At 33.8% G+C, this 26,316-nt stretch overlaps 1 protein-coding gene across 9 annotated transcripts in view; it reads left to right on the forward strand.

The window, feature by feature from the left end:
• LOC150100469 (5'-AMP-activated protein kinase subunit gamma-1-like) overlaps positions 1-26,316 on the forward strand; it is an 855,293-nt gene that overhangs the window by 461,936 nt on the left and 367,041 nt on the right. For all 9 annotated transcript variants that reach the window (XM_090402490.1, XM_090402487.1, XM_090402491.1 and 6 more), the window contains 2 exons: positions 4,817-4,850; positions 21,551-21,598. In XM_090402490.1, coding sequence (XP_090258616.1) covers positions 4,817-4,850; positions 21,551-21,598 — 82 coding nt within the window. The remainder of the gene's footprint in view (positions 1-4,816; positions 4,851-21,550; positions 21,599-26,316) is intronic.

Raw genomic sequence — 26,316 nt, forward strand, 5'->3', positions numbered from 1 at the left:
AGAAGTCGAAAGCAGAATATTCTAAATTTGGCATTCTGTGGCCAGCAGTTTTGTGATCTTTCAAAGGCACATATGCCATCCTTATGGGGGGGGGGAAGCAATTATTAGTGTATATTTGAACAGATAAGGTGGACTGTTTAATGTAGCTGCAGTTTGGGTTTCTTTCAAAAATAGGACTGGTCTAAAGGCTGTAAATGATGGATGTATATTGGTGTTTATGCTACAAATGTTAAAGTAGATATGCCAGTTTTTTTTTTTTTTTGTAAAGTTTTTAGTATATTTAATCTTTTATTTGTTTTCTAGTTTTTGTTGAAGTTATTTTTTGACATTTTATTATTATTATTTTATTTTTTACTGCAGTGATGCTGAAATGTTTTTATATTTAATAGATTGATTTGTGAATGGTTGATAAAGAGTAGCAGCATGCATGTGAGATACTCTTGAATATGATGTCTATACAGAGAATAATGTTTCCTTGCTATAATATGGCATCTACAGTATCTCATGCCTACCATAATTGGGAGTGTTTGGCAGCTTGGATAGCCTCTTGACTCATTACTATCATGCCTGGGGGCCTGCATGCTATCTGGTGACTAGTCTCTGAAACTGTTTTGCAGCTGTACCTCTCCTTGAAATGGAAGAAGGTGTAGGTTTCTAAGTATGTTTGGCATGTCCTTGAAAGGTACCACTCACATTGCATGGTGTAGAGAGAGCACAGAATAGAAGCTGGAACCCTGCTGTAAAGACCAAACATGGCATTGTAAACTTCAGGCCTCCAGTAAGTAAGGTAGTGTGCTTCACTGGGTGATGGGTGATATAGCCAACTACCACCTAGTTGGCTATATTCTTTGACTATGACGATATCATTTTGCAGTTGGAATGCTCGATGAATATGCCAGAACCTCTTTTGTGTAAACATGCAACACCATGAGAAGGCAGGAGTTGACAGTTGGCAGGGAGATGCTGTATATTGCACAGCAACTGGAAGTTAGTTGCATTTAGATCACTGTCTATATATATATATATATATCTGTTATGTTTAATTTCAAAAATAAACTGAATCTAATGGAGATGATAAGGCTCAGGCTTCATATTATAGGCCAATCTGTTGTGGTTAGTGTTGGAGAGGTTAGCAAGGACCAAGGTGAAGAATCTGGTTGACAATGCTTGCTTTGATGGACAGCATGAGTTTGTTACAGGAAGATCACGTTTTAGTAATTTGCTTACTTATTACAATAAAGTAGGAGAGAGCATACCCAATGGTATATACTTAGATTTTGCAAAGGCTTTTGATAGATTGTCGCATGGTAAGATGATTGTTAAATTGGATATTATCCAATCTATTAGATAATAGATTGGTGTGTGGTGGATTGGAGTTTGGCTATCTGATGGGTGTGAGCAAGTTGTGTATGGGGAGTAATATTCTGGAAGAGGAAAGTCACCAGTGGTGTACCACATGGGTCTGTTTTAGAGCCATTGCTGTTTAACTTGCATCTTAGTGATACTTGGCAAGGCTTGAATGGAGATATTCAGTTGTTTTGCAGATTATGTGAAGTTGGGAAGTGCTATTAGGAGTAGAACAGATAAGGTGAATTGGAAGAGACTGAGGGAGGAGAATGGGAGTGAGGTTAACAGTTCAGTGTTGCAAAATACAGTAGATGCTTATTACAATCACCTTAGGACAGTTCCTTTTCAATAACAATAACCAGCTGATTAACGTTAAGCAAAGGATATAAAAAATTGCATAATTTATTTCAATTTATTGTTATGAACATTATTTAATTTATTGTTATAAAAAACTTTTTAATAAGCAACAACATAAAATTATTTTAAAAACTTGCCTAGTATTGTCTATCATGTGTTTGAATATAGTAGTTCATGAATAAATTGCTCATACTTTTAAACATTGTTGCTGTATGTTGCACACTGTGACGAAGTATTCGTAGAGTTTATTGCATCTGGGCATTGGTTGGATGAGCTTCTAAAATTTGTTCTTCTATACTTGTAATCAGTTAACTTTCTTCTACTAGTTTAAAGTTCTCATTGGAAGCGGTTTGACATATTTCCAACACTTATTGTAGCCAATACTTCAATTGCTATCAATATCCAACAAATTTTCAAATTCTTCTTTTGACATACTGTCTGGGGTTTTATCAAAAATTTAATTTGTAAGATATTCAAATTTTTCGGAAGAAGGAGTTTCAAAGTTTGTTTTAAAAAATCCACTGTTTTGGAAGCCGTTTTTCAATAGTCTTCTCTGAGACTTGATCCATGACATTGCTACCAAATGCAATGCATCAAGAAGGGACATTTTTTTGCAGTTGCACTTGCATCAGAGTGATATTTTGTATCAAGTTCAGTTATAATTCTTGCATGAACTTCCTTGTGATAATGAGCTTTGAAAGCTCGTATGATTCCTTGGTTACGTAGTTGAATTAACGATGTAATGTTCGAAGGCAAGAAGATTATTTTGATGTTCTTTAACGATAAATTGTTTGTGTGTTAAGTGCACTTGTCCACTAACAAGACAGTTTTTGCACATTAATTTAAGATCCCACTTAACCAATTGTTGAAAATAGCATTAGTCATCCAAGCATTTGCACTAGAACAGTAGTCAACAGGCAGACTTTTGACACATTTAAAACACCAGAGATTTTTACTTTTTTCCAATCACTAATAGCTTTCATTTCTCACCTTTCATATTAGCACAACAAAGAACTGTCACTTGCTCTTTTGAAGATTTAAATCCTTTAATAGTTTCGAATTTAAACAAATAAGTATGCTCAGGCATTGCATGAAAATAGTCCTGTTTCGTCTGCGTTGTAAATATTATTGGAGAATATTCAGTAATAATTTTTGGCCACTCAGTCTTAATTGATGCATCAACTGATTAAAAAAAAAAAAAATCATTTTTTCTTCACCATGAATATGCTTGTACACAAATTCTCTCGCTTTTCCCAGCTGTTAAACCATCCATCAGTTGTGGTGAAATTTTCTTTGCCCATTGTTTTTGCAAGTTCTGCTTTTTGATGCATCAAAGGCCCATTAATCGAAGCATTCTTTTCACGAAAATTACTTAACCAAAATTTTAATGCTGCTTTAACTTGAGTATCTTTACCAGATTGGGCTTTCTTCCACTCCATATCCTCATTAGTAAGAGCTGAAGTTTCAATGTTTAGTCTGTTTTTTTTTTAAGATCTTACACAAGAGTGGTTGTGAAATTTTTAAATGTACAGCCGCACTATGCTGATTCATTTTGGGCAATTTATCATAGCACTTCAAAATTCTTTGCTTTTCTTAAAAGATAAATCTTTGCATTTTTAACTTGCTTCTGTCATAATGCTAAGGGTTATTTTAACTAGCACTTAAAGTCAAATTCACTTACTGAAAGAGAGCACGAAAATAAACTTAAAAAATCACAACTAGACTGTATTTATACCCCCCACCTCCCTATTTGCCTGATAGATTTATGGAAGACCAAGATTAAAAAGAGATTAAGATTATAAGAAGATAACCACCTGCATTTGCCTAGAAGATACAAGATTTACGGAAGAATGAGATTAAAAGAAGCTTAACACAAAAGTCAGATTTTGACAAATGTTCTTTGTCAAATTTTTTTCTGTTACAGAAATTTTCTTCTGTAACTTTGATTATAATAGATTATTTTAAATTAATTTTAAATGGTGTGTTTCGGGACTGACTGCTTTTGATAACAATAGCCGATTGATAATATTATCCCTGATCACAATAAGCAGATTCTACTGTACAGGTTTTAAAATTCAGAAAACAAAGATAGGATGCAGAGTATATACAATTGGTGGGAGATGTGTTGGAGAAGGTGGAAATTAGAACACTCATTGCTAAAATTGTGAAGACAGCCTATTGTTTTGGCAATTTTGCAGAGGACACCTACTTGTAGAAGTAAGAGATTTCCATATGGTCTTAATTAGGTCACATATAGACTACTGTGCACATATTTGGTCCCTAGAATTTTCAAAAGATGAAGAGATATTGGAAAGCATCTGGAAGTGATTGAATAATGTGGTTTCTGGTGTCTGGAATTTCGAGTATGAAGAAAGATTGAGAAAATGCAATTTACAGAATCTAGCAGATAGGTGGAGAGATATAATAGAGACATATTATTATTATTATTATTCGTGACACCTCCTAGGAGTCCAAAGACTAATCGCAGGAGGATACCTACTATACAACACTCTGTCTCCACTACTGCACCGACCCTCTACTACCAATCACCTACATCAACGCCATTTACTGGCCACAACCACCACCACAGCTAGTATTTCTGTCTATATATAAATTGATAAGGAGTTTTTATCAGATTTACATCAAAAAGGTTTTTCATGGAATGGCTGGAGATGGGGTACAGGAAACCAGAGGACTTCTCTGTGACAATGGAGTTAGAAGAAGGTGTTTTGCATGGAGACTAGTGAATGATTGGAATGCATTGCTTGAGTGTGGTGACTGCAGTGAATGTGAATGTGTGTAAGGCATGGCATAATGAGCTATATGTATAACAGAAGGACCTCTACAAGTTAGTTTTTGACTCCATGGAGGTCTGAAGATAATAATTTTTTATCTGATTAGTTGCTGTTGCTCATATGACCATAAAAATGTTGCCACAGTTTTTTTTTTTTAAATAAGATTGAAGTAGAACTTGTGCTTCATGAGGTAGCTGTCCTGTACCTGGTTATAAATTTGATTGTTCCTTATGAACTCAGTAATACTTGGAATGATGCTGTAAATACAAGATACAAAGGTAAATCTTTTACTAATAATTTGTTTATAATATTTTCAGGTGAAAAAGGCTTTTTTTGCATTAGTGCATAATGGTAAGTATTTTATGTTAATAATTATTGAATTACGTTATTCAAAATTGTGTGATTTGCAATATAAGTGAATAATTAATAAAATAGATAATTGTAGTAATTACAGGAATTCCTCATTTTACACAGTTAACATATCCCTTGAAAATGGCGTGCTTAGTGAAATGTGTTATTCAAACATAATAAACAATTAAAAAAATCGTAATTAATTAAAAAAATAATTAAAATCTATGGGATTTCAAAATGTTTACTTAATTTTTTTAAATATATTTGTTTTTATTGCTTATACAACTATGCAGAACAATAAGATGTTTGACGAAATTGAAAGTTTTTTAAACACTGCATAATATGTATTCATAATTATACATATGTGTATTTATAAAATTATTTTCTTGAAAAAGGTGTGTATTTGAACATGGTAGTTTGCACTGACTTGTTTCTTTTTTCTGTGCATACATATCATGGTAACAGCCCATAGCTTTATATTCTTGGCAGATTTATATACTGTGAAATCTTACAATTGATATCCATAACTTGGTGTTTTCAAGTTTCATTGTCTCAAAACAGTTCAGGTTTTTGCTTGACAATGATCCTCATTTGCACTCGCTATTTTGCTCTTCCTTTTATTCATAGTCAGCATTAAAGGATTTTTTTTAATATAAAATGTTTATGTGGGGCAGTAGACAATTAATCACCATTGTTATTTAATGGTGTCTTGAGTCATAATGATAACTATGCTCATAGTGTGTATGTATGCATTCACATTCCCTCTGCTGTCATAGTAACTAAAGCCAAGGTTGCTTATGAACTGGTGTGCATCGTTTGAAATTATAAAGCAATCCCTCAGTAAAAACACCATGTTAAGTGGAACATGAATTTTTAATGAATGTTAAATAAATTGTAGTCTCAATATATTAACCACATTAATTAAAAAAAATGTGTTATTAGAATCTGCAAAGTGAGGGATTCCTGTATTAATAAAGTTATTTCCTGTTAAAAGTTCATAAACAGATATTTTGCACATAATTCCTCCTGATGCATATCTTAAGAAATGATATTATGATAGTATCATATAATTAAGTTTACATTATTACTGGCTTCTTGTCAACAATTTTTCTTCCAAAATACTCTTATTTTTCAAGCCTATAATATTTTCACATTTAGCATTTGTCTTCTAAGGCTCTAGTAATTGTATCAGTCCATTTGAGTCTCAGTCTTCTTTATCTTTTTCCTGACATCCTACCATTAAACAGCTGTCTATCAGATCTCTCTTTTTTTATTATTATTCAGGCCTCCATGGAGTCGAAAGACTAATCACGGGAAGTCCTTCCTAGGAAACACAGTCTATCACGAAGCCTATCAAGACTCACTGCGGGAGGTCCTTCCTATGAAACACGAAGTCTATCATACTGCTCCTTGAACTTATTGACCATTCTCGCTCTTACCACTCTATCAGGCAATGCATTCCACGGTTCAACCACCCTCCATGCAAAGAAACCACTCCTCACCCTCTTGCTCACAGCTTCCTTTCATAACTTCCAGGGATTGCCCCTTGTCATCACTCTTTCCTGCTGTTCCACAAACTCACTCCCCAGTGTCAACCCTGTAACCACCTCTCAACAGTTTAAAAGTCTCAATCATATCACCTCTCCTTCTTCTATCTACCAAACTCTGCAGTCCACATTCCCTCAACTGATCCTCATAACTAACATTGTACAGTCCTGAAACCATCTTTGTTATCTGCCTCTGTACCCTTTCCATCCTTTCCAACTGCTCCACCAGCTTGAAATTGGTGGAGCAATTTCAAGCAAACTCTCTGATACCTATCAGACAACCAATCCTGAATCCAGTTGACCAACCTGATATCCAAATCCATGTGCTGCAACTTAAATATCAGCTTATCATGTGGCACCCTGTCAAATGCCTTCGCTAAATCCAAGTAAATGGCAGCATATGCCTTTCTGTCATCAATTGCTCTTGTAACTTTATTATAAAAGTCTAGAATATTACTAAAACAAGAGTGCCCCCCTTGTTTTAGTAATATTCTTGCATCTGCTTTTCACCTGTCTCCTTATACCTCTTCCTCTCCTTATGCCTCTTTTTCACATGCAGTTCCTGTTTAATATTGTTTGTCATCCACTTTACACCAAATCGTGTCCTCTTCTTCACCTGTGGAATACTAACTTTCTAACTCGGAGTGACAGATCACCTTAGATTAGCTCTGTTCACCCATTCTTCAGTGCAAATTATATTAAGTTCCTATATAATTTAAATGATTCTGCTATTGATACAGTCTATTTACTCCCCTAATTCTTCTGAGAACTTTTATGTCTCTTAATCAGTTATTTTATTTCTAAACCAACTATCTTAGATCTTAGGTTATAATTGGTTTGAGAACTGTCTTGTATACAATTTACAGTTTTATATAAATTTTATGTAGGTTTTATTTTATGCAGGTTGTTTTATAGGTTTGTATGCAATTTAATGTTTTGGCTAACACTTCTCTTATTTCATATAAATTTCATTCTGCTGACTCACCATCTTACCAGTTTTGACTATTCTGTTACCATTCTGAATAACTTCTGTTATTCAGAATGGTAACAGAAGTTATTCAGAATGTATTCTGTTATTAATTCAGAAGGTATTCTGTTATTCAGTTTCACTTCCAAGGAGTCTTGAAGACTCTTAGCTAATTTATTTAGCATTATCTGCATAAAGTAGAGAGTTGAGATGAATTAGATGCTATTTTGTTATCAGGTTTAATGCAATTTTCTTTAAAATGTCATTAAAATGTTGAAAAATAAAAATAATTTTGAAAGTATAAATTCGTTTTTTCATTACATAAACTGTAAGTCATCAGTTTAAAACAAGGATGTGCAAAAAAATAGTGTGATGTAAAGTCAGTAAGACAGGAATACCTTCCATCTCCACTGTTATTCATCATCCACATGGATCACATTATTAAAGAAAATGTTATTAAACCTGATATCAAAATAGCAGCTATTCATCTCAACTTTCTCCTTTATGCAGATATTATTATACTCCTAAATAAATTAGCTAAACGTCTTTTAGACTCCGTGGAAGTGAAATTGAATAACTTCTGTAAAAGATTGGCATGCAAATCAGCCATAAAAAGACAAAATTATAAAAACGGTTAGCAACATGGAAAACAACTGCTGCATTCTCAGTGGAGAACCTACAAAAAATTGAAATATTTTAGCTATTTAGGCACAATTTTTAGTGAAGTTGGAAAATTAAATATGGTCAAAACTGGTAGGGTCGTGAGCCTGCAGAATAAAATTTATATGGAATAAGAGAAGTTTTAGCCCAAACATTAAATTGCATACAAACCAAAACTGTAAATTGTATACAAGACAGTCCTCAAACCAATTATAACCTATGATCTAAGATAGTTGGTTTAGAAAATAACTGATTAAGAGGCATAAAAGTTCTCAGAAGAATTAGGGGAGTAAATAGATGGTATCAATAGCAGAATCATTAAAATTATATAGGAACTTAATATAATTTGCACTGAAGAATGGGTGAACAGAGCTAATTTAAGGTGATCTGTCACTTCAAGTCTCATCCATAGTAATAAATCAATGCACAAAATCGTTTTATTGTTAAAACATTCCAAGCACTGTTCAGAGATTTTCATGCAAGTGCATTTTTGATCTGCTGTGAGCAAGTGCGGTACCCATCTTGCACAAAGCTTTTTCATTTGCAATTCTTCATGCAAAATATATCGTACACATTCTTTTGAAATGCCTATAGTCTCAGCAATTTATGCACTTTGACTCGCCAGTCATCCAATACCATATTGTACACTTGATCAATGATTTCTGGTGTTGTCACACTTTTTTGGACGTCCTTCACATGGATCATCTTTAAGGCTGCTATGGCAACATTTAAACTCGGCAGCCCATTTCTTAATTGTCGAAAACGAAGGAGAAGAGTGCCCATAAACTTTTATGAACTTGGAATGAATTTCTTTTGGTGTTAACCTTCTTTTACAAAGAATTTTATACCTGCACGATACTCAATTTTATCCATTTCAAGGGATACAGACAACAATTTTGCTTCAGACAGCTGTATAAAACAAACTACTCTATAGAATGACTTGCAATTTCGCATGAATGCTTATGACAGATGTACCAACTTAGAAAAAAAAAATATTGCCAATAATTTGCCATCTGTGGCCGAGGCCGAGAATTTTTCAGACCACCCTCGTATTATATGTTTAATAGACACATGGGCATTAAACATAATATAATTTTGAAATAACAGGTTCACATATGTAAGAGAAAACTAAATATAATTTGTTGCTCCTATATATTTTGCTCAATATACTGCCTTCTTTCAGGGAGCAGATAGAAGAACTGGTAACAACATTTATTTCTGAATTTAAGAACTCAGAAATAAATAAACAAAGATAAATATAATGCCTATATAATGTTTTAATCACAGGCAAAGCTGCAAGTGCAGATAAGGAGGTGGCCACAAGTTATCCAGAGATTTTGAAGAAAATTATGGACGAAAGGGACTATTGTGACCAACAAATATTTAATGTCGATGATACCTTTTTTGGAAGTGAACGCCTTCCAAAAAAGCATATGACAAGGTACCACATAAGTTGATTTTAAAGTTGCATCATATGGGTTTGGATATCAGGTTGGCAGTTTGGATTTGGTATAATATCATGTATCTCAGTCACAACTGTACAGTAGGAAGAAATGCTATTAGGGTTCAAAGACCTGGGAATAGATATATAATAAATTATTTAATTTTTTTTTTTTTAAATGATGAACAGTTAACATCAATCACTTTTACCAAAACTTAGAGATAGGCATACAGTCTCTCTGATTAAGGCTAGGATGGTGGCATAGGGCTTCACACAATTAAAAATATAGATGATCGCATTTTAACCTACCAGCGTAACATTTTGGTGTAAAATCTCTTATGATATGTAAGTAAGTAACTTATCATGTTCTCTTTTAGATGTTTTTTAAGAGGAATGTACTTAGAGAAATGTTATTAATTTAAATGAGTTTTTGTTAAAATAATGTGGTGCATGGCGTCATCATGTAAAGCTGTTGACTCATGTAATCAATAAGTCTAATTCTAAGAATAGTGAAGAATTCTAAGAATTGACATATATGGCAATTTCAAAAGATGTGCGAAGCATTACATCATCATGTCTGAAGGTCAATACATATATGGAAAGTTCGAGAATGTGTACATACGTATAGTGGAAATCTGGGCTTATATAAGGCCAGTCATCAAGAAGGAATTTTGTCTTTCTGTAAAATTTTGTCTGGAAAATTGAAATAAGCTTACTCAAGGTATACCTTATTGTCAGTTAATGTATATATGACCAGCAGGATGTTATAGATTGTGAATTACCTTTAAAGGATAAAAATTAGAACTAAGTTTGAATTAGGAAGAATTGAGAATAACAAAAGAATTATAATAAAATTGTATATATACAGGGTGTTCGGGATAAATTTGACATATTTATAATTAATTATATTTTTCTGTAAGTTACATATATTAACACACACTTCTCTTCATTTAAAAGTTTGGACCCTTCTTCATTCACATACAAGATGTCAGAAAGGATGGATAGCTGGAACCCACCTGAATCATGGAAGAGAATAACTTGTATCATGATGATTTGTGCCCGCCATCAAAATAAGGATATTACGACTGCTGCCCAATGCTCCCTGAATACAGTAAAAACAATCAGGCATGAACTAGAGACTTGCAATGGTGACTACGAGGATGTAGCAAGAAGAAAGATCCCTAGCAGACGATCTGATTGCGTTCGTACAGCAGAATTCCTCGCAAATCTGCAGGAACAGGTGTTGAAGAACCCTGGCATTGGAATTCGGGCTTTGTTCGTGGAGTTGCTAACTGTAGTCAAGCCCTGGATAACAAGGGTAGCCAATGGTAGGCCGTATCTATGGCAGCAGGATTCGGCCCCTTGCCACACCTCTGGGAAAAGTCAAAAATGGTTGTCTGAAAATTTCTACGACTTCACCAGTCCAAATGTTTGGCCTCCAAACTCCCCAGACCTTAACCCCATGGATTATTTTGTATGGGGCGCAGTTGAAAAAGACACCAATCGCACTTCCAGTAATACAAAAGCCCAGTTAATGGATAAAATTAAAACAGTTTTTGCGGCCCTTCCCAGGGAGACTGTAGCATCAGCTTGTTCGAGGTTCCGAAGCAGAATTGAAGCTGTGATCGATGCTAATGGTGGTTATTTTGAGTAAATCTTGTTGATAGTATTGTAATTAACTCTGCCTGTAATGTTTTTTTGTCAATTCATTAAATTTAATAGATACAAAGAAGATTTTCTTTTTCCTTACGAAACTGTCAAATTTATCCCGAACACCCTGTATATGTTAATTCGAATCATACTGTAAATATTCCTATTTGATTTAATTAAATGGTTTGTGAATAACTCAGTGGACTGATTTTGTCAATGCACTATCCTGAAAATTTCGAACCTGTTTAAAGTAGAAGTTAAGCCACGACAAATTTAAGGTAAGGATTATAAGCGGGGAATACAGACAATATTTGTTTTGTCTTTAGTTTAAAATCTTATAATCTCGCACTCAATACATAGTCTCACTCGCATAGTCGTAAAACAAATAAATTTGTTAGACTGTAGAGTGTGAGAAATAAGATCTAGTAGAAATAAATGGTGGCAGCCATTAAGGTCGTCGTACCAGTCTTCAGATGGCAAGGAAAGCACTAGGCAAGGATACAGGTGATAATGTATCTTTGATTGGTGGTAAGAAAGATGACAACTTCTTGGCTGGTTTTGAAGGTGGTATACAAATTACATCTGCGAAGGGTCCTCACCATTTGTTCAGATAGGTATGTATGCTGATTCTCTTAACATCAGATTGTAATCTGTAAGAGGGATGATAATTGTCAAATATTTTCTGTATCACGGTCTTACTGTATCCTTTAAGTAATAGAGTAAGCTTTATTTTATTTAATTCTTCTAATAGATGAGACTCAGATGAACAAATTGTACCTTCATGGTGTGCCAGGCTTTTGATAATAACTATTTTTTGTAAAGGATGATGAGGTGAAAATGCATGGATATATCTTCCTGTAAAGGATGGCTTCCTGTAAACAGAAAATTCAATATTACCAGCAGAGTTATGATGTATTAAAGTATCCAAAAAGGGAAGACTGTTGTTAGATTCACGTTCACTAGTGAACTTTATGTGAGTATATAAGGAGTTAATTTTATCCAGAAATTGAAATACTGTTTCAGAGTGAGACCAGATTGCAAAGATGTCATCCACAAAATGTAGCCAAATACGAGATTGAGGAGAAATGGTTTTAAATATCTGATCCTCTAAATGCTCCATAAAAAAAAACCCTATATTACTTGCCAAAGCAGATAATATAGGACTACTCATCACAGTATCCTTGATCTCTGCTAAAATAATTTATTATGCCAGGTAAAATAACCTGCATCGATAGAAATTTTAATAAAATGATGCTGTCATTAGGGAAATTTACTTGTAGAAGCTGTAGAGTTTCTTGAAGTGGTATATTTTTAAACAGTGAAACTACATCAAAGGAAACCATTTCAGACTCTGGAAAATGAAGATCTTTAAAATTTGAAATCAAAATTACTTTTGATATAAATGGTGGTTTTCCGTTAAAATTTCTTAGAAATCTTTAAAGATATTTTAGCAAATAATAAGTAGGAGATCCTATGCAATCAACTTTTGAACATTATGGATAACAGACTTGTGTACCATAGGAAGGCCATAAATATGTGGGGGACAAGCATAATGAATCCACAATTGTATAACATATAATATATGTCAATTATACCATAAGTGGATCTATCCTTTAGTAAAGCATTAAGTTTGCAATTGTAGTCTGTGGTATCCATGGGGTTCAGTTGCATTTCCTCTGTCGTATTTTGTTATTACATTGTTATTAATTCGGCATAAAGATCAGGGAGCTTGTAAAGAAAATTCAGAGGAGGCTGTTTAGCTTTATACAAAATCTGTGCAAGTTCATACTTTAGATTGTTAGTATCATCTGTATTGTTAAATTGTGAATGAAGATATTTTATATATTATAATACTTCATTCATATTTAACATAATCCACCATGTCATAAGCAAGACTTGTAAATATTATTTGTTATTAGTCTCTTGCTTATAATATGTTATTCATATAATTACTTTGAGTTTTGTTTGTTATTAATTAATTATATAATCTTAGGATATGTATTTGTAATAAAAAAGACTATATGAAAATGTCATTCATTTTATTTACTTTATTCTGTGAAATTATTATAAAAAACTGTGTGTATATAAATTTAAATGTACCTTATGTGAACTGCGATATATATATATTTTTTGTTATTTCTGTAAATGAAAGTAATTTTATGGAATTCTACTGATTGGATTTGATTGGCTGCTGACGGAGAAACGGAGTTTGTTTTAGTTAGCTTGTGCTAAGAGCGTGAGCTACTGTGTATAAAGAGAAAAGCCAGTTGATATAAGCTGAAATGGTTGAAACCGGATTTTGACAGGAAAAGGAGAACGTAGTTGATTGGAAAACAAAAGTGAAAGGAGAGAAGTCTTAGAGACAGCATAGAGATCGGTAGCGAGTGGCAGAAGGGGAGTTGATAGTTAAACCATCCATTAATTGACTAGGAAAGGACAAGGAATTAATAGCCATTTCGAATTACTTCTATGGGAGTTCTGATACTACAATAAATTCCAAATGGTTAGTGGAAGAATAGTGCAGAACTGAAGTTAATACATAGAAGAAAATAAGGAATTAATAGATAACTTAAACCAAGTGCATCAAGACTTGTGTATTTCTGTGTCTATAATTCAGTTATTATAGTGGAAGATTTCTTTGAATTGTGTTGCCATAAAGTAAAAATCAACCAGAATTTCAAATGTACCTATGCGAATTCGATGTGTAGAAGCAGTAATCCGGTAAGAGTTGTCCTTTCTATAACCTTTGAAGCTATAACAGTTAACTGCGTTGGATATATTTTGACCTTAGCTGTGATGTTATGTCAATTAATGGATGGATGTTAGATGTACTGAAGTACTTTCCCTTCGAAATAATAAGTGTTATGTTGATCTATTAAGTGTTATCTCACTGAGAAAGAATATAGTGTAGCCTGTCATAAGATTAGTTTTTGTAACATTTGGAAGGTTAAACTTTTAAGAACTATTCTCAACTTGATTGACTGAGCATAAAGAACTGAAAAATGAATGTTTGATAGTTAATGGATTGTAATTATTCTGAATACTTTAAACTGAGCTAATATATTTATGATTTAATTCATCTAATTGGGTAGAGAGAACTATGTGAAAGAATTACTGATGCTTTAAGAATTAAGAAGTGTCAACATTAGCCATAATCCTCAAACCTAAATATGAAGTTACTAATATCTGAATATGAATTTTTGTAATTGTTCAATTTGATAACCTTTTGCAGATAGTTATACTTGAATGTATATGTTGTACTATTCCACATTAAATGTTTTCTTTTGTTGAGTTAAACTCGGTGTTTGCCTGATTTTCTTTCATTGCACTGCTCATAAAATTAATCGGACCTTTGCAGAAGCCTTAAAAGCTATTAATAACCTTGGCCTGAAGATAAAGTGATAATATTAGTATAGTTGATGATTGATTTCTCTATATTATTTAGACTAATCTGAATATAGGGTGGTGTAGTATAATATAAATTTCTTTATATTCAGATGAGCATCAATCAACAACTAATGAATAAAAACGGAATTTAAAGAGGTAAAGATAAGATTAACAAACCACAATATTGAAACAGTCAACTGGGCAGAACAGTTACAACAGTATGTAATTTCTTAATGCCTTTTTCTGCACTTACTATGAAGTGTAAATGAGGCAAACGATGAGGTGTTACTGAAAATCTGGACCTTTTGATAATACACTTAATTTTCATTGGTAAAAGGACAGGTAGCTAAATTTGTGACCCATTTTTTGTTGACACAGCTGAGTAGTTGTTGAATGAACCAACAGCTTCTTTGTTGTAATAATTTAAACTTGCATATCAACTTCTGTTTATAGTTTAAATGAGCCTGTCTGGCTAAGGAAACAGAAATTCTACTGATTACGTTAAAATGTTTAGGACTAAGATTATTCTGTAGTATAGTTTCAAATTCAGAAATTTTATTGTTTTATTAGAAAAGAGGAGCTTCATTTAAATAAGTCACACTTGCTTAACCAACTTGTGTTTTTAAAATTATGTCATAATGCTGGTTTAATTCCCATTTTTATTAAAATGAAGTAGGCTATCTCTGAACTGTAATGGTGTTTCCGCCTACTGTATACAGCTGCATCCAAGATACATGATATGATAAGCATGCTGTATGGCTTGTGCTTGTATTCAGAATTTTAATGTTGTTATGAGTTCTTCTACCTTCTCCCTGAAAGAAACTTGATATTGAGCAAAGTATATGGGACTAACAAATTGTATTTAGTTTTCTTTTACGTGTCAAGCCGTTATTTAAAAATGATATTATGTATAGACTATATATTGCTCTGTCAAATGTCCCATTACATACACCATATAATTGTAGCATTCTGAACAGCTTTCCTCTTGAATCTTTATCTTATGACTTAAATAACAAATTTCTTATATATTACCATGATATCTGTGGATTGTTTCTCTAAAAATTGATCCTGAAACTGAAGTCTTGTTTTCTAAACAAATTTAAGTATTTACATTCAGGTAATATATATGGATTTATAATGCACAGCAATCCCTCAATTAATGCTCCTAATGCATTCTTTAAAACAGGCTCATTAATCAAAAATGCAAGAATTGAATATAATAACCTATGGAAAAAGTATAATTTGTTCCTCAAATTTCTTTTTTGAGCCTTAATTTTTTTTATAAAAGAATTAAAAAGAGAATTTTATAAAAGAATTAAAAACAGGTCATAGTTAAAGGAAAACCAAGAAGCTGAAAGACAATAAAAAGATATTCAGAATATAAATTTATTATTCTACTTCTTAACAAAGAATTGAGCTAACATAGTTTGGCAGGCATTCTGTTTCTTTTTTTTTATGCAACTGATGGTATGGCCCTATTGCCTCTTCTACTACTACTACTACTACTACAAATTTTACTGCTTCTCTCTTCATCAGGGGTCAGCCACTAAGCATTGCTGCTTAAAAACTTTGATTATACGAAAGGTATTTTCAAATTGTTTCTGTGAAATCTCTTTGGGCTTGTCAGTGATTAAATTTTCTCCATATTCTTCAGGATCTTCCTGCTGTGCACCTAAATTTAGCAGGTTGGAATCACTCGATTTCTCAGAATGAGATTTAATTAACTTAGATTCATTTGAAAAAGCCTCTAAAATTATTTGCACAATGTGGAAGAATGTGTTTCCAAATGGCTCGCATATTGCTAGTAATTTCATTTGACTTTGCAACTTTATAACCAGGCTGAGATTTCTCTGATTTCGTCAAAAAACTCTTGGAAGGTGTTCACTTCCAAAAAAGGTTTCATCGACATTAAATATTTGTTGGTCACAATAGTCCCTTTCTTCCATAATTTCTTCAAAATCTCTGGATAACTTGTGGCCATCTCCTTATCTGCACTTGCAGCTTTGTCTGTGATTAGAACATTATGTAGGCTATTTCTCTTTTTGAAACGCTCAAACCACCCAGCACTAGCATGGCAATCTTCTTCTTTTCAATCATTGATAGCCCTTTCTCTCAAGGTTGCAAATAGACTTGATGCTTTTGATTTAATAAGGTCAGTGCTTAGCTGGATCCATTTTTGGTTATAATCTTCGATCTACGTAGAAAGAAGTCTCTCTAATTCAATCATTATAATAATTTCGAGTGCATGCATGGCAAACTTGAAGCAGCCTTACCTTTCTCTTTGTATTTGGCAGCTTTGCTTAAAATTGCTCTTATAGTTGATTCACCCATTTTCTGTTCTTGTCTTATTTTTTCTCTGGCTTGCCATGTTCATTTTCTTTATTATTTCAAGTTTTTCTTCCAGTGAGATTACTTTTCGCATCTTTTTCACACTTCCACTTTTTTGCTCACTAATTCTTTTACTTATGATTAAAGGTTGGGAAAATACTTTAAAATAAAAGTAAGGAAAACAATTGCGAAGGAGGCACGAGTTATGATCATCAAAATTCTATGTAATTAGCAGATATCATAAATTTTGGTGTTAAATTTGGAACATAGTATACATGGAAATAGTGTAGTATGCCATTAAAAAGTAACTTTGTAAAATGTTTTAAATCGGTAACTAAATTATTTCATCCTGTTGAGTGATTTAAGATTGTGTACGACTGCCCAAGGTACCAATTTCACGGTGGTGGCCTACAGGACATCCACAAAGTGATGGATGAGGCCTTGAATTGGCTTTCCAGCCTGGACCTTGACCAGTAGTTGGTGTGGCAGTGGTTATGGAGAAAACAGAAGATCACGGCCGTCTCATCACGAAGACGTTATTCTCGTAGTCACTCTCATAGTCCTCATCATGGTATCAACAGAACTCCTCCTCATGTTAGAAGGTGATGATGTAATGTGAAATAGACCCCCTCTAACGGATCAAGTATTCTCACACAAGACACAAGTGCTCTCTAATTAAACCTAGGATACAGCTACATTTATGCTGTGAAGTGTTGTGAGAACATGTAGCCTTGTCATACTTGTTAAAGTAGGACGATAATTGCTCCTGGCTTGATTATGACAAGTTACTTTTGCTTTATTTAAAAAAAAAGAAGGAAAGACTTAGAAAGCTGATGGTGCCTTTTATGTAATGAACGTTTATATGTTAAGATTTTCATCATTTGTTGCTGGAAATTGTGATTGTACTCTTCATTTACCAGTTTCATGTAGCCATAAGCATAAATAAATAAATTAAAAAAAAAATAGCCATAAAAATGTATAGATAGAAAATTTTTAAAATCTGTGACATTTATTTTTTAGATGTATGTAGGCGCATGAATCGCATTTTAGATGCACACTAATCAAATTTGGGTGTAGAAAAAATAAATGAAGCACTAATCAAGAGATTGCTGTATATAACATTCATTAAGGTTCCTATTTAAAATTGCCACATGTTATTTACTGTGCTGGCAATTTCATATGCTCTGTTGATTTGTGGCATACTCTGTTGATTTACTTAGTTTGTGTATTTATTGCTGGGCTGGCCTGTTTGACCAAGTGGTATAACCATTTCTTAAACAACAGCCTGCAGAATCCAATCCCACCATGGGCATGGATGTTTATAATTGTCTTTAGGTGGGAGGTGAATTTCATCACCTGGGGTGATACTGCCCTGCTTATTGGAGGCCAGAAGTGGCTTGAAAAAGTTCCATGTTTGGTCTCTAGAGCAGGGTTTACAGACTATGTAAAAAACAAAATTTTAAATATTACAAAAAAGAAAAAAATATACAGAATTGATAAAAATAGAAAAAAAAAACCTTGGTTGTTGTACCATGGTTACGTAAACCAACGTTTTTTTTTTTTTTTCTATTTTTATCAATTCTATAGGTTTGCAAATAATCTTTCATAGGGGAACAACATAATAAATAACTTTAAAAGAATGTATAACATTTAGAAATCAACAGTATATTCTTTTCCGATTGTGTATGCTGTTTGTTTTATAATAAATATTTAATTTCTCTTGTGGTTCTTTTGATAACGACATATTATTATTATTTGACACTTCCAGGGAGTCCAAAGACTCACTGAGGAAGAGTGTGCCAACAGCATCGAACGATTGGTTCCCCTTCCAACTACTAACCGTGCTCAGACTTACTTAACTGAGCCATTAGTAGCAGAGGCTCTACCAGTCGACCAACCTTGACATATAAAAGCTGCAATAAAATATTTGATGACTAGTTGTACTTATTTACTGTGAAGCATCAAAATTATTACTATTATGCATTCTCTTTCAAGAATCAAAAGATCCTCTAGAAGGAGGGAACTTTTTTTTTTAGTCACCAATGACTAAATAACTATCATATTGCATTTGAATGCATTCACTGTTGGCACAGTTAGTCGAGTGGTTATGCGCTTCACAACCATATGGAAAAGAAGTGTCCTGGGTTCAGTATCCTGTGGAAGTGTCAATGCATTGTAAAGAGGAATAATAACCTCTTTATCTCTGGATGTTAGTGTGTGTTCCTCAATAACCAAGTAATCCTATGTGCAATCTTGGACACCTTAGCAATGTGTCCCCTGAACTTCATCTCCCTATCTACAAACACCCCTAAGTCCCTAGCCATATCAATCTCTTGGAGTACCATTTTGTCAATGTAGTACACAGCTGGTAATCTTTTAATACCAAAATGTATAACTTTACACTTTTCCACATTGAACTGACATCCATTTCCTTTTTGCCCATTTTACCAGCTTATTTAAATCATCCTGCAAACTCTCAACATCAGCTTGATTTTTTATTGCGCTACCCAACTTTGCATCATCAGCAAACAACTGAATATCTCCCTTTAAGCCATTTCCTATATCATTTATGTACAAATTAAACAATAATGGCCCAAGCACAGAGCCACGAGGCACACCACTGGTCACCTATCTCATTAGACTCTGCTCCTCCATTCACCACCTTCTGATATCTCTCCCTGAGCCATTCTCCTATCCATATCACCAGTTTAGTATCCATCCCCATCTGCTCCAATTTGTGCAACAGTATTCCATGGAGTATCCTGTCAAAAGCCTTAGCAATCTTCTGTATAATCTACATATTAAATTATATATTGGGATCCTACAAAGTCTCAGATGGGGAAAAAAAAAAAAAGTGCATAAATTATTTAAAGAACGTTATATCTTGGCTATCCAGCAAAGAAATTACTGATTAGCCAAAACCTTATCAAGTCACACTGTCTTGGAAATGGGAGGATCCCCAAAATTCAGTAGGTTCCCTGAAAACTTAACACTCCCTTTTGTCCAATAGTTAACAGCATGTTAACTATTAACAAACTGGCCAAACATTTAACCAAATCACTCCTTCCCCACCCACTGGCAACTTTCTCTCATTTATTAAAAAGTCTCTTCACTTCAAAACATTAAAAAAAAAAGCACTTTATTTTTTTTTTATTAATGTTTTAGTTCAGACCTCATGGTCATCTTTGACATTACTTAATTTTTTTCCTATTGTATACCCTTGATCCCATTAAGCCGCATTTCCTCTATGGCATAATTGAGTTATTTAGATTCACCATATATTTTGGTTATTTCTTATGAAAAGGAAAAAATATATAAACAACTAGATGGGACTGTAGTGCCCCCCCTTCCCCCACTTCGCTAGCCAGCTTTCATATGGAACACTGAAAATGAGCACTCAACACAACAGTAGTTTGGCTATGCTATGTAGATGTGTTTGCTAACACACAAGATCACAGAAAAACCCTTCCCATTTCCAAACACGATTCACATCAGAAAAGATAGCTAAAGTTTACCTAAACAAATTGGATACTATTTTAGTGCATCTTAACAACCAACACCCATAAATACGCTTCATGAGAGAAAAAGAAAGTAACAGTTATCTCTTTTTCCTAGACCCACTAGTGACACAATTACATAATAGCTTGTTATCTTATCCTTTTTCATTTATAGAAAACCTGCACATACAGGAAGGTATTTACTTAAGCACCACCAGCACCTATCTATCCCAGGGTAATTTGTTCAAATGACACAGCCCTTAAAACTGAGCTCGGGTACCTTTGTGAATCTTTTTTAAGCCAAAAGCTGCAATTCCTGTAAAAACAGATAAAATACTGCATGCTCTTCCATTCCTCCTGCAACTAACACAAAAGATCACAGCAAAAACCCTTCCCATTTCCAAACACGATTCACATCAGAAAAGATAGCTAAAATTTACTGCAAATATAGTCTCCATGCCACTCTCAAACCACTCATTTGGCTAGCCCTTTATCTCTTCTTATAAGGGTGTGCAAGAGGATGAAGTTTAGCCTACTTTGGATAGTTTGATAGATCAGTTAACATCTGTTTCAAAGTACACAACAGTTCCATTTGCAATCACTTGTATGACAAGTCAGGACTGGCAGATTAGATGTTCCTACATGCAGAATTTAACAGAAGAAGATGTTGGCATTATGTAGAATTCACTATAGGTCTGAGAAACTATTTCTGTAATTGGCACTCTCTTGGCCTTTAAACGTATGGCTCATTAATTTGCCAAAGAATTGGGAGACAGTTATTTTGAGACCAAATAGCCTGACTTCTCGAAATTAACTTTAGATCATCTGGCTGTAGAAGATGCTGCATTAGGACATTAGTCTTTTTTCAGTTACGGTTTGAGTTGTTTATGCAGTGATCTAGTTGAGTGCTGTGTGCTTGTCACTGTTGTAATAATTTGTGTTCTGAAGATGCTGGGTAGAAAACTAGCAGATTATTAGCATGTTCAATAAATTAATTATATTTTTTCCTCTTGGTGTTTATACTATGAAGCATTATGAATTCATAATAGTGCTTCACAGTATAAACAACATTAAAAGTAATAATTATAATTAATATTACTATTGAACTTATTGAATAATTGAATTTATTGAACATACTACATATTTGTATTTTAATTTGCAATTCTGCATGTGTGTATTTTATTGGGTGGTTTATTTGATTATTACTATTTATTTTTCAATAGGTGTGAGAGCTGCACCATTATGGGATAATTCTAAGCATGAATTTGTAGGTAAGTAGATTCATTATTTCAGCATTAATTTTTTAGTTAGTATTTTAACAGTAATTCATATTAACAAGATTTTTCAGTTTTACATACTGTGTGGTATATAATAACTTCGCTTGTAATGTATTTTAGACATATTTATTTATCTTATTATCATGAATATTCATTGGAAATTATATGCAGATTAAAATATTTTTACATAATTAAAATATCTTTCTTCAAAAGTTATATGCAAAGTATCTCCCATGTGTAAGGTGTATTGCAATTCGGCATGTGAGACATGTAAACAAAGATGAAAACCATGCCATAAAAGTCCAAATTTTATTAAGAAAAAATATTTGAAATGCGTTATATTAATGTAAAAAATGTTATCATGGTCCTAGTCTAAATGATATGTTCTAATTTCATATGATTTGCTTATTTTGTTATTAGAATTCATTTGCATTTATACAGCCATTTTGGTAGGCTACTATTGTGTATTTAATTTAGATGTCCCATTTATTTTTGTTTATTATTATTACCCAAGACCCCATGAAGTCAAAGACTCATGCCTCTGTAGTTCAGTCAGTATAGACAAAGCCCTTTTGTCAAAAAGATTGGGTTCGATTCCTGTCAGTAATGTGAGGAACCTTTATCTGGTCTCTTTTGACTAAAGGTGAGTTAGCTAGTCTCATACGGAGATAGGAGAGTTTTTTTCACCCAGAAACTTGTTTTTTTCGTCTCCTGGGACAAGCAAACTGGCTCATGAACATGCGCATCTACAGACATAGGACACATCTGGAGGCATAGAGCTAACCACTTTATCCTCGATGCGGTAGCGGTTAAGTGAATAGAAATCCTCAACACTGCAAGGTAAAACAGGAGGGAAGTAATAAGAATAAGAAAAAATATATTAAAAAATAATAAGTTAATGCCTTTTATTCCCTTATAGGGAGTAGGCAAGGCATTTTAACCCTGTCTAGCTTTTGAAGACTGAGTGGGCAGTTCAATCTCCACTGGTCGCCAATCAGAGATAGAATTGGCCCATTACTATCACTAATTATAGGCAGCTACTGATGAAGAGATTGGCAAACAAGTGCTGCCATCTCTCGGTACTTAACCCTAATATGATGTGTTACTGTCTGAAATAATGTGGGTTCTATGGTCGATTTCTCAAGCTTACGGGACGAAAAACCCCAGTGTCCGGAGGGGGGAAAACCCACTTGCTTGTGCCAGAGATTGAATAACTCAAGAGCCGTTGAAGAAAGGCTTAGAAAAAGTTCCTCCAGTTAGTGACTAGACTTGAACTGTAAGTCTATCTTTGAGCTGCCTAGTGCAGAGGATGCAAGCACCACTTCCACTGAGCTACACAGACCTTTTGTTTATATTTACTTAGCTAATAATTTATTTGTTTTATATTCAGGGATTGTAAGATTTCGTAATTTGTTTTATGGTCCCACATGGTATATTCAGCTCTCTTCTGAGAAATTTCACTGCTTCGGTTTGAATCATCAGTTTTGTTTTCACAGCACTAATTCTCGTTCATGTTTTTTTATTGTAAATAGTTTTTGGTATGTTTACCTTACATATTCCAGCAGTTGAAGAATTGATGGGATATGTAAGGAGTGGAATGGATTGCCAGGTGGAATGAGCACACTGAAAATGAAGAAACTTGATAACAGGTTTTTATGTGAATTACCTTGTCAAAGCATCCAAATAACAATAATAGTATATACTCATGAAGAAAAGTATGCAATTCACTTAATGTAAACATCTGCATTAGTGAATTTATCCTTGAAATTATTATAATGATGTAATATCCACGTTTTTACTTTTTTATCTTTATCGTTATTATTTTGAAAAAAGAAAATTTCAGTCATCTGATGTATAGCTTTAGTATCATATGAGTCAGAAAAGCATTCTGTATATATATATATATCACATAATTCTGTAGTATTATAAGTTTGTATTGAAACCTGAATTTTCTTTATTTCTCTTCTGTTTAATGCTTGAATCAGTAAGGAAGTGGATGATTTTGATGAGTGACGACAAACGTCTTATAACAATTAATGAATGTTCTCTTCTCTGTTTAAAAGCCATTGCTAATTCAGTACCATAAGATAATATTTTGCTGTGTATTCCAAAATACTTGCAACTTTTTATTGTATCCCCCAATTCCACATATATTATTTTTCTACAAAACAATAGACTAATTATTATATAAATAGAATGTCTTTCTCTCCCTCACTCACTTTACGTATTTGTACTGTCTATTATTACAAATTTCCTAATAATGCTTATTAAATACCAAGTGTCCCCCCCCCCATATACCACACAAGTTGCTGACGCTTTTTGAAACCAAGTTACATGCTTTCCATTCAGTAGCAGTAATTACTAAATTAACTTTGGTTACTTGTGATTCACATATATTCTTCATACCTTCTTGATACCACTTCATGCCCCATTTTCTCAAATGTGATTCTGATATCACTTAAATATTTTTCTTCAGCTCCTCTTCTTTGCTTTGTTATACATTTTCTTTCAAAATTCTCCAAAGAAATAGTCACACAGATTGAGGAATGGTAATTAGAAGCAGCAAATCTGTCATTAGAACTTTTTTGAACATTGGTATGAAAAACTGGATGATTATAGAAATTTCATGCATTGTCTTGCATGAAATTTCTATATGCCTTTAGTATTATCTACCTGTTTTTCAAAGCAGTTCAAAAGAAAACAAATGTATACACAGGTCACTTTGTGTTTATGCTAAGCTTGTCAATCATTTGGTTAGAAATTATCATCCAGCTTTTTTTAGTCAAAGTATGTTCTCATATTACTTTATGCTTGTGTAGTAGTGAACTTATTTTATGTATTTGGGTATTAAACCTCTAAACTATTAATCTTTGGAGGATGTAATTTTATAATAATTAATAAGAAAGCACTCTTTCTGCAGTGAACTGCTTATTATGCATAACCAAATTTCATAGCATAAACAGTCCGCATGGTTAGCCTAGTGGCTGTGCGCTTCGCAACCATATGACTGGGGAAGGAGTGTCCCAGGTTCGATTCCCGTCGAAGACATGAGGATCTTCCTCAGCCATAGTCAAGTTAGCCGGTCTTGGGCGCGAGCGGTAGGGTTTTTTCTGCCAGTTTATCTAGCGTTTTTCATCCCGCAAGCAGGCAAACTGGCCCCATGAACACACACACGGATCTACAGCCATAAATACTTAACCCCTCATGAGGGGGCTCAACTTGCCCCAATAGGGACAGGGGAGAAAAAGGGAGGAAACTCCATATGAATAAATAAATAAATTGAAGAATGTTTCTCAGGGATAACTGAGAAAAGATGCCTGTTTTCTCAGTTATCACTGATTTCATTGGAATGGAATATGACCAAATAAGAGGATATGATTAAACATGCATCATCTTTAGAGACCTAACCAATTATATCACAAGGTAAACAGTTAATCATAACATGGCAACCTAAAACAGATTTGCAGTGGGTGGCAGTAATTAGCTTATTTCTTATCTAGTTATGGAATATGCTGTTGTGTCGAGAAAATGTGATGAGTCATCCCCTTTTCCAACCCAACATAAGATTACCTCAGAAGGAGTGGATAAGGACATACTTATGCCTCCAAACAGAAAATGTGCTCATTAATGACCCAAGGAACGTGTATATCCAGATTAGTAAATTGTAAGAAATGTTAAAGTAGCCCATAAACCAAATAGAGAATGATTGTATATTTATTAAGGCAGAAAATCATGTATAAATTCTAAAAGGATGTGTACAAGTTAGTAATAGTTTTAGGCCATGTCAAAGATAGTTCGTGGCCACAGTATCCAATCGGCAGCCGCCGTACGTATGACGACACAACTAAGTGAGGGCGCTGTTTTGGAGTATATAGGATTCGGCAGGGATTTGAATCGCTCTCTTTTTCTTCTCGTTTCGTCGGTACCTGGTCTTCCTGTGCGGAAAGCTGCATAGTTGTGAATAGCTTGCCGCCATGCATAGCGAGAATCTCCCCTTGCTATGTGTGCCACGTTGATCAAAGCTGCAGCTATAATGTGTCCAGGTTCCTAAGAAGAAAGGGCCACTGATGAGTTAACATCAGTGTATAAATCAGTGTAAAAGTGTTTCGTTTCGTGCGGAACAAAGGAATAGTGAAGCCGCCATTAAAGAAAGTACAGTAAGGAGATCCGAATATCCAGATAAAGCAAGGACGGTAAGCAGAAATCTTTTCATATTAATATCGGAGTAACCTTGGAGTAAGGAGAACTGATCTTTAAGAACACAGCCCATTTCGTGAAGTGTTACAAGAACTGTCTGCAGTTTGGACATTTTGTCTATATCTAAGGAAAAGGCATTTTAGGCTTGAGCCAAATAGGAGACCGAGGCTACGAACTGTTTGTGTCTAAAGGACATTAATTGAATGCTAACTAAAATTTTGGAGGAGGATTAAGTCTAAAATATAAGAAAGAGCATTGCCTCAAGAGATACGGAAGAGTTACGGAATTGACTTGTATATATATGTAATTAGCATGTGTGATAGTAGATTGGTAATTTAGTATATGTTGTCAGAGTCTGAGGATAGTTTTATATATATATAAGTGAAGGAATTTGTGTCAGTATAAAGGATTACAGTGTAGAAATTTTGGATGTGCTAAATTAAGAAAAGGGAGAGAACCCAGACTCTATTTTAATTTAAAGGTTTAACTAACATGTATCTTTATGTTTTGTGCTA

Source organism: Typopeltis vanoorti, chromosome 13 (assembly GCF_054136105.1).
Source record: "Typopeltis vanoorti isolate ZY-2024b chromosome 13, IOZ_Tvanoo_1.0, whole genome shotgun sequence".
Lineage (NCBI taxonomy): Eukaryota > Metazoa > Arthropoda > Arachnida > Uropygi > Thelyphonidae > Typopeltis > Typopeltis vanoorti.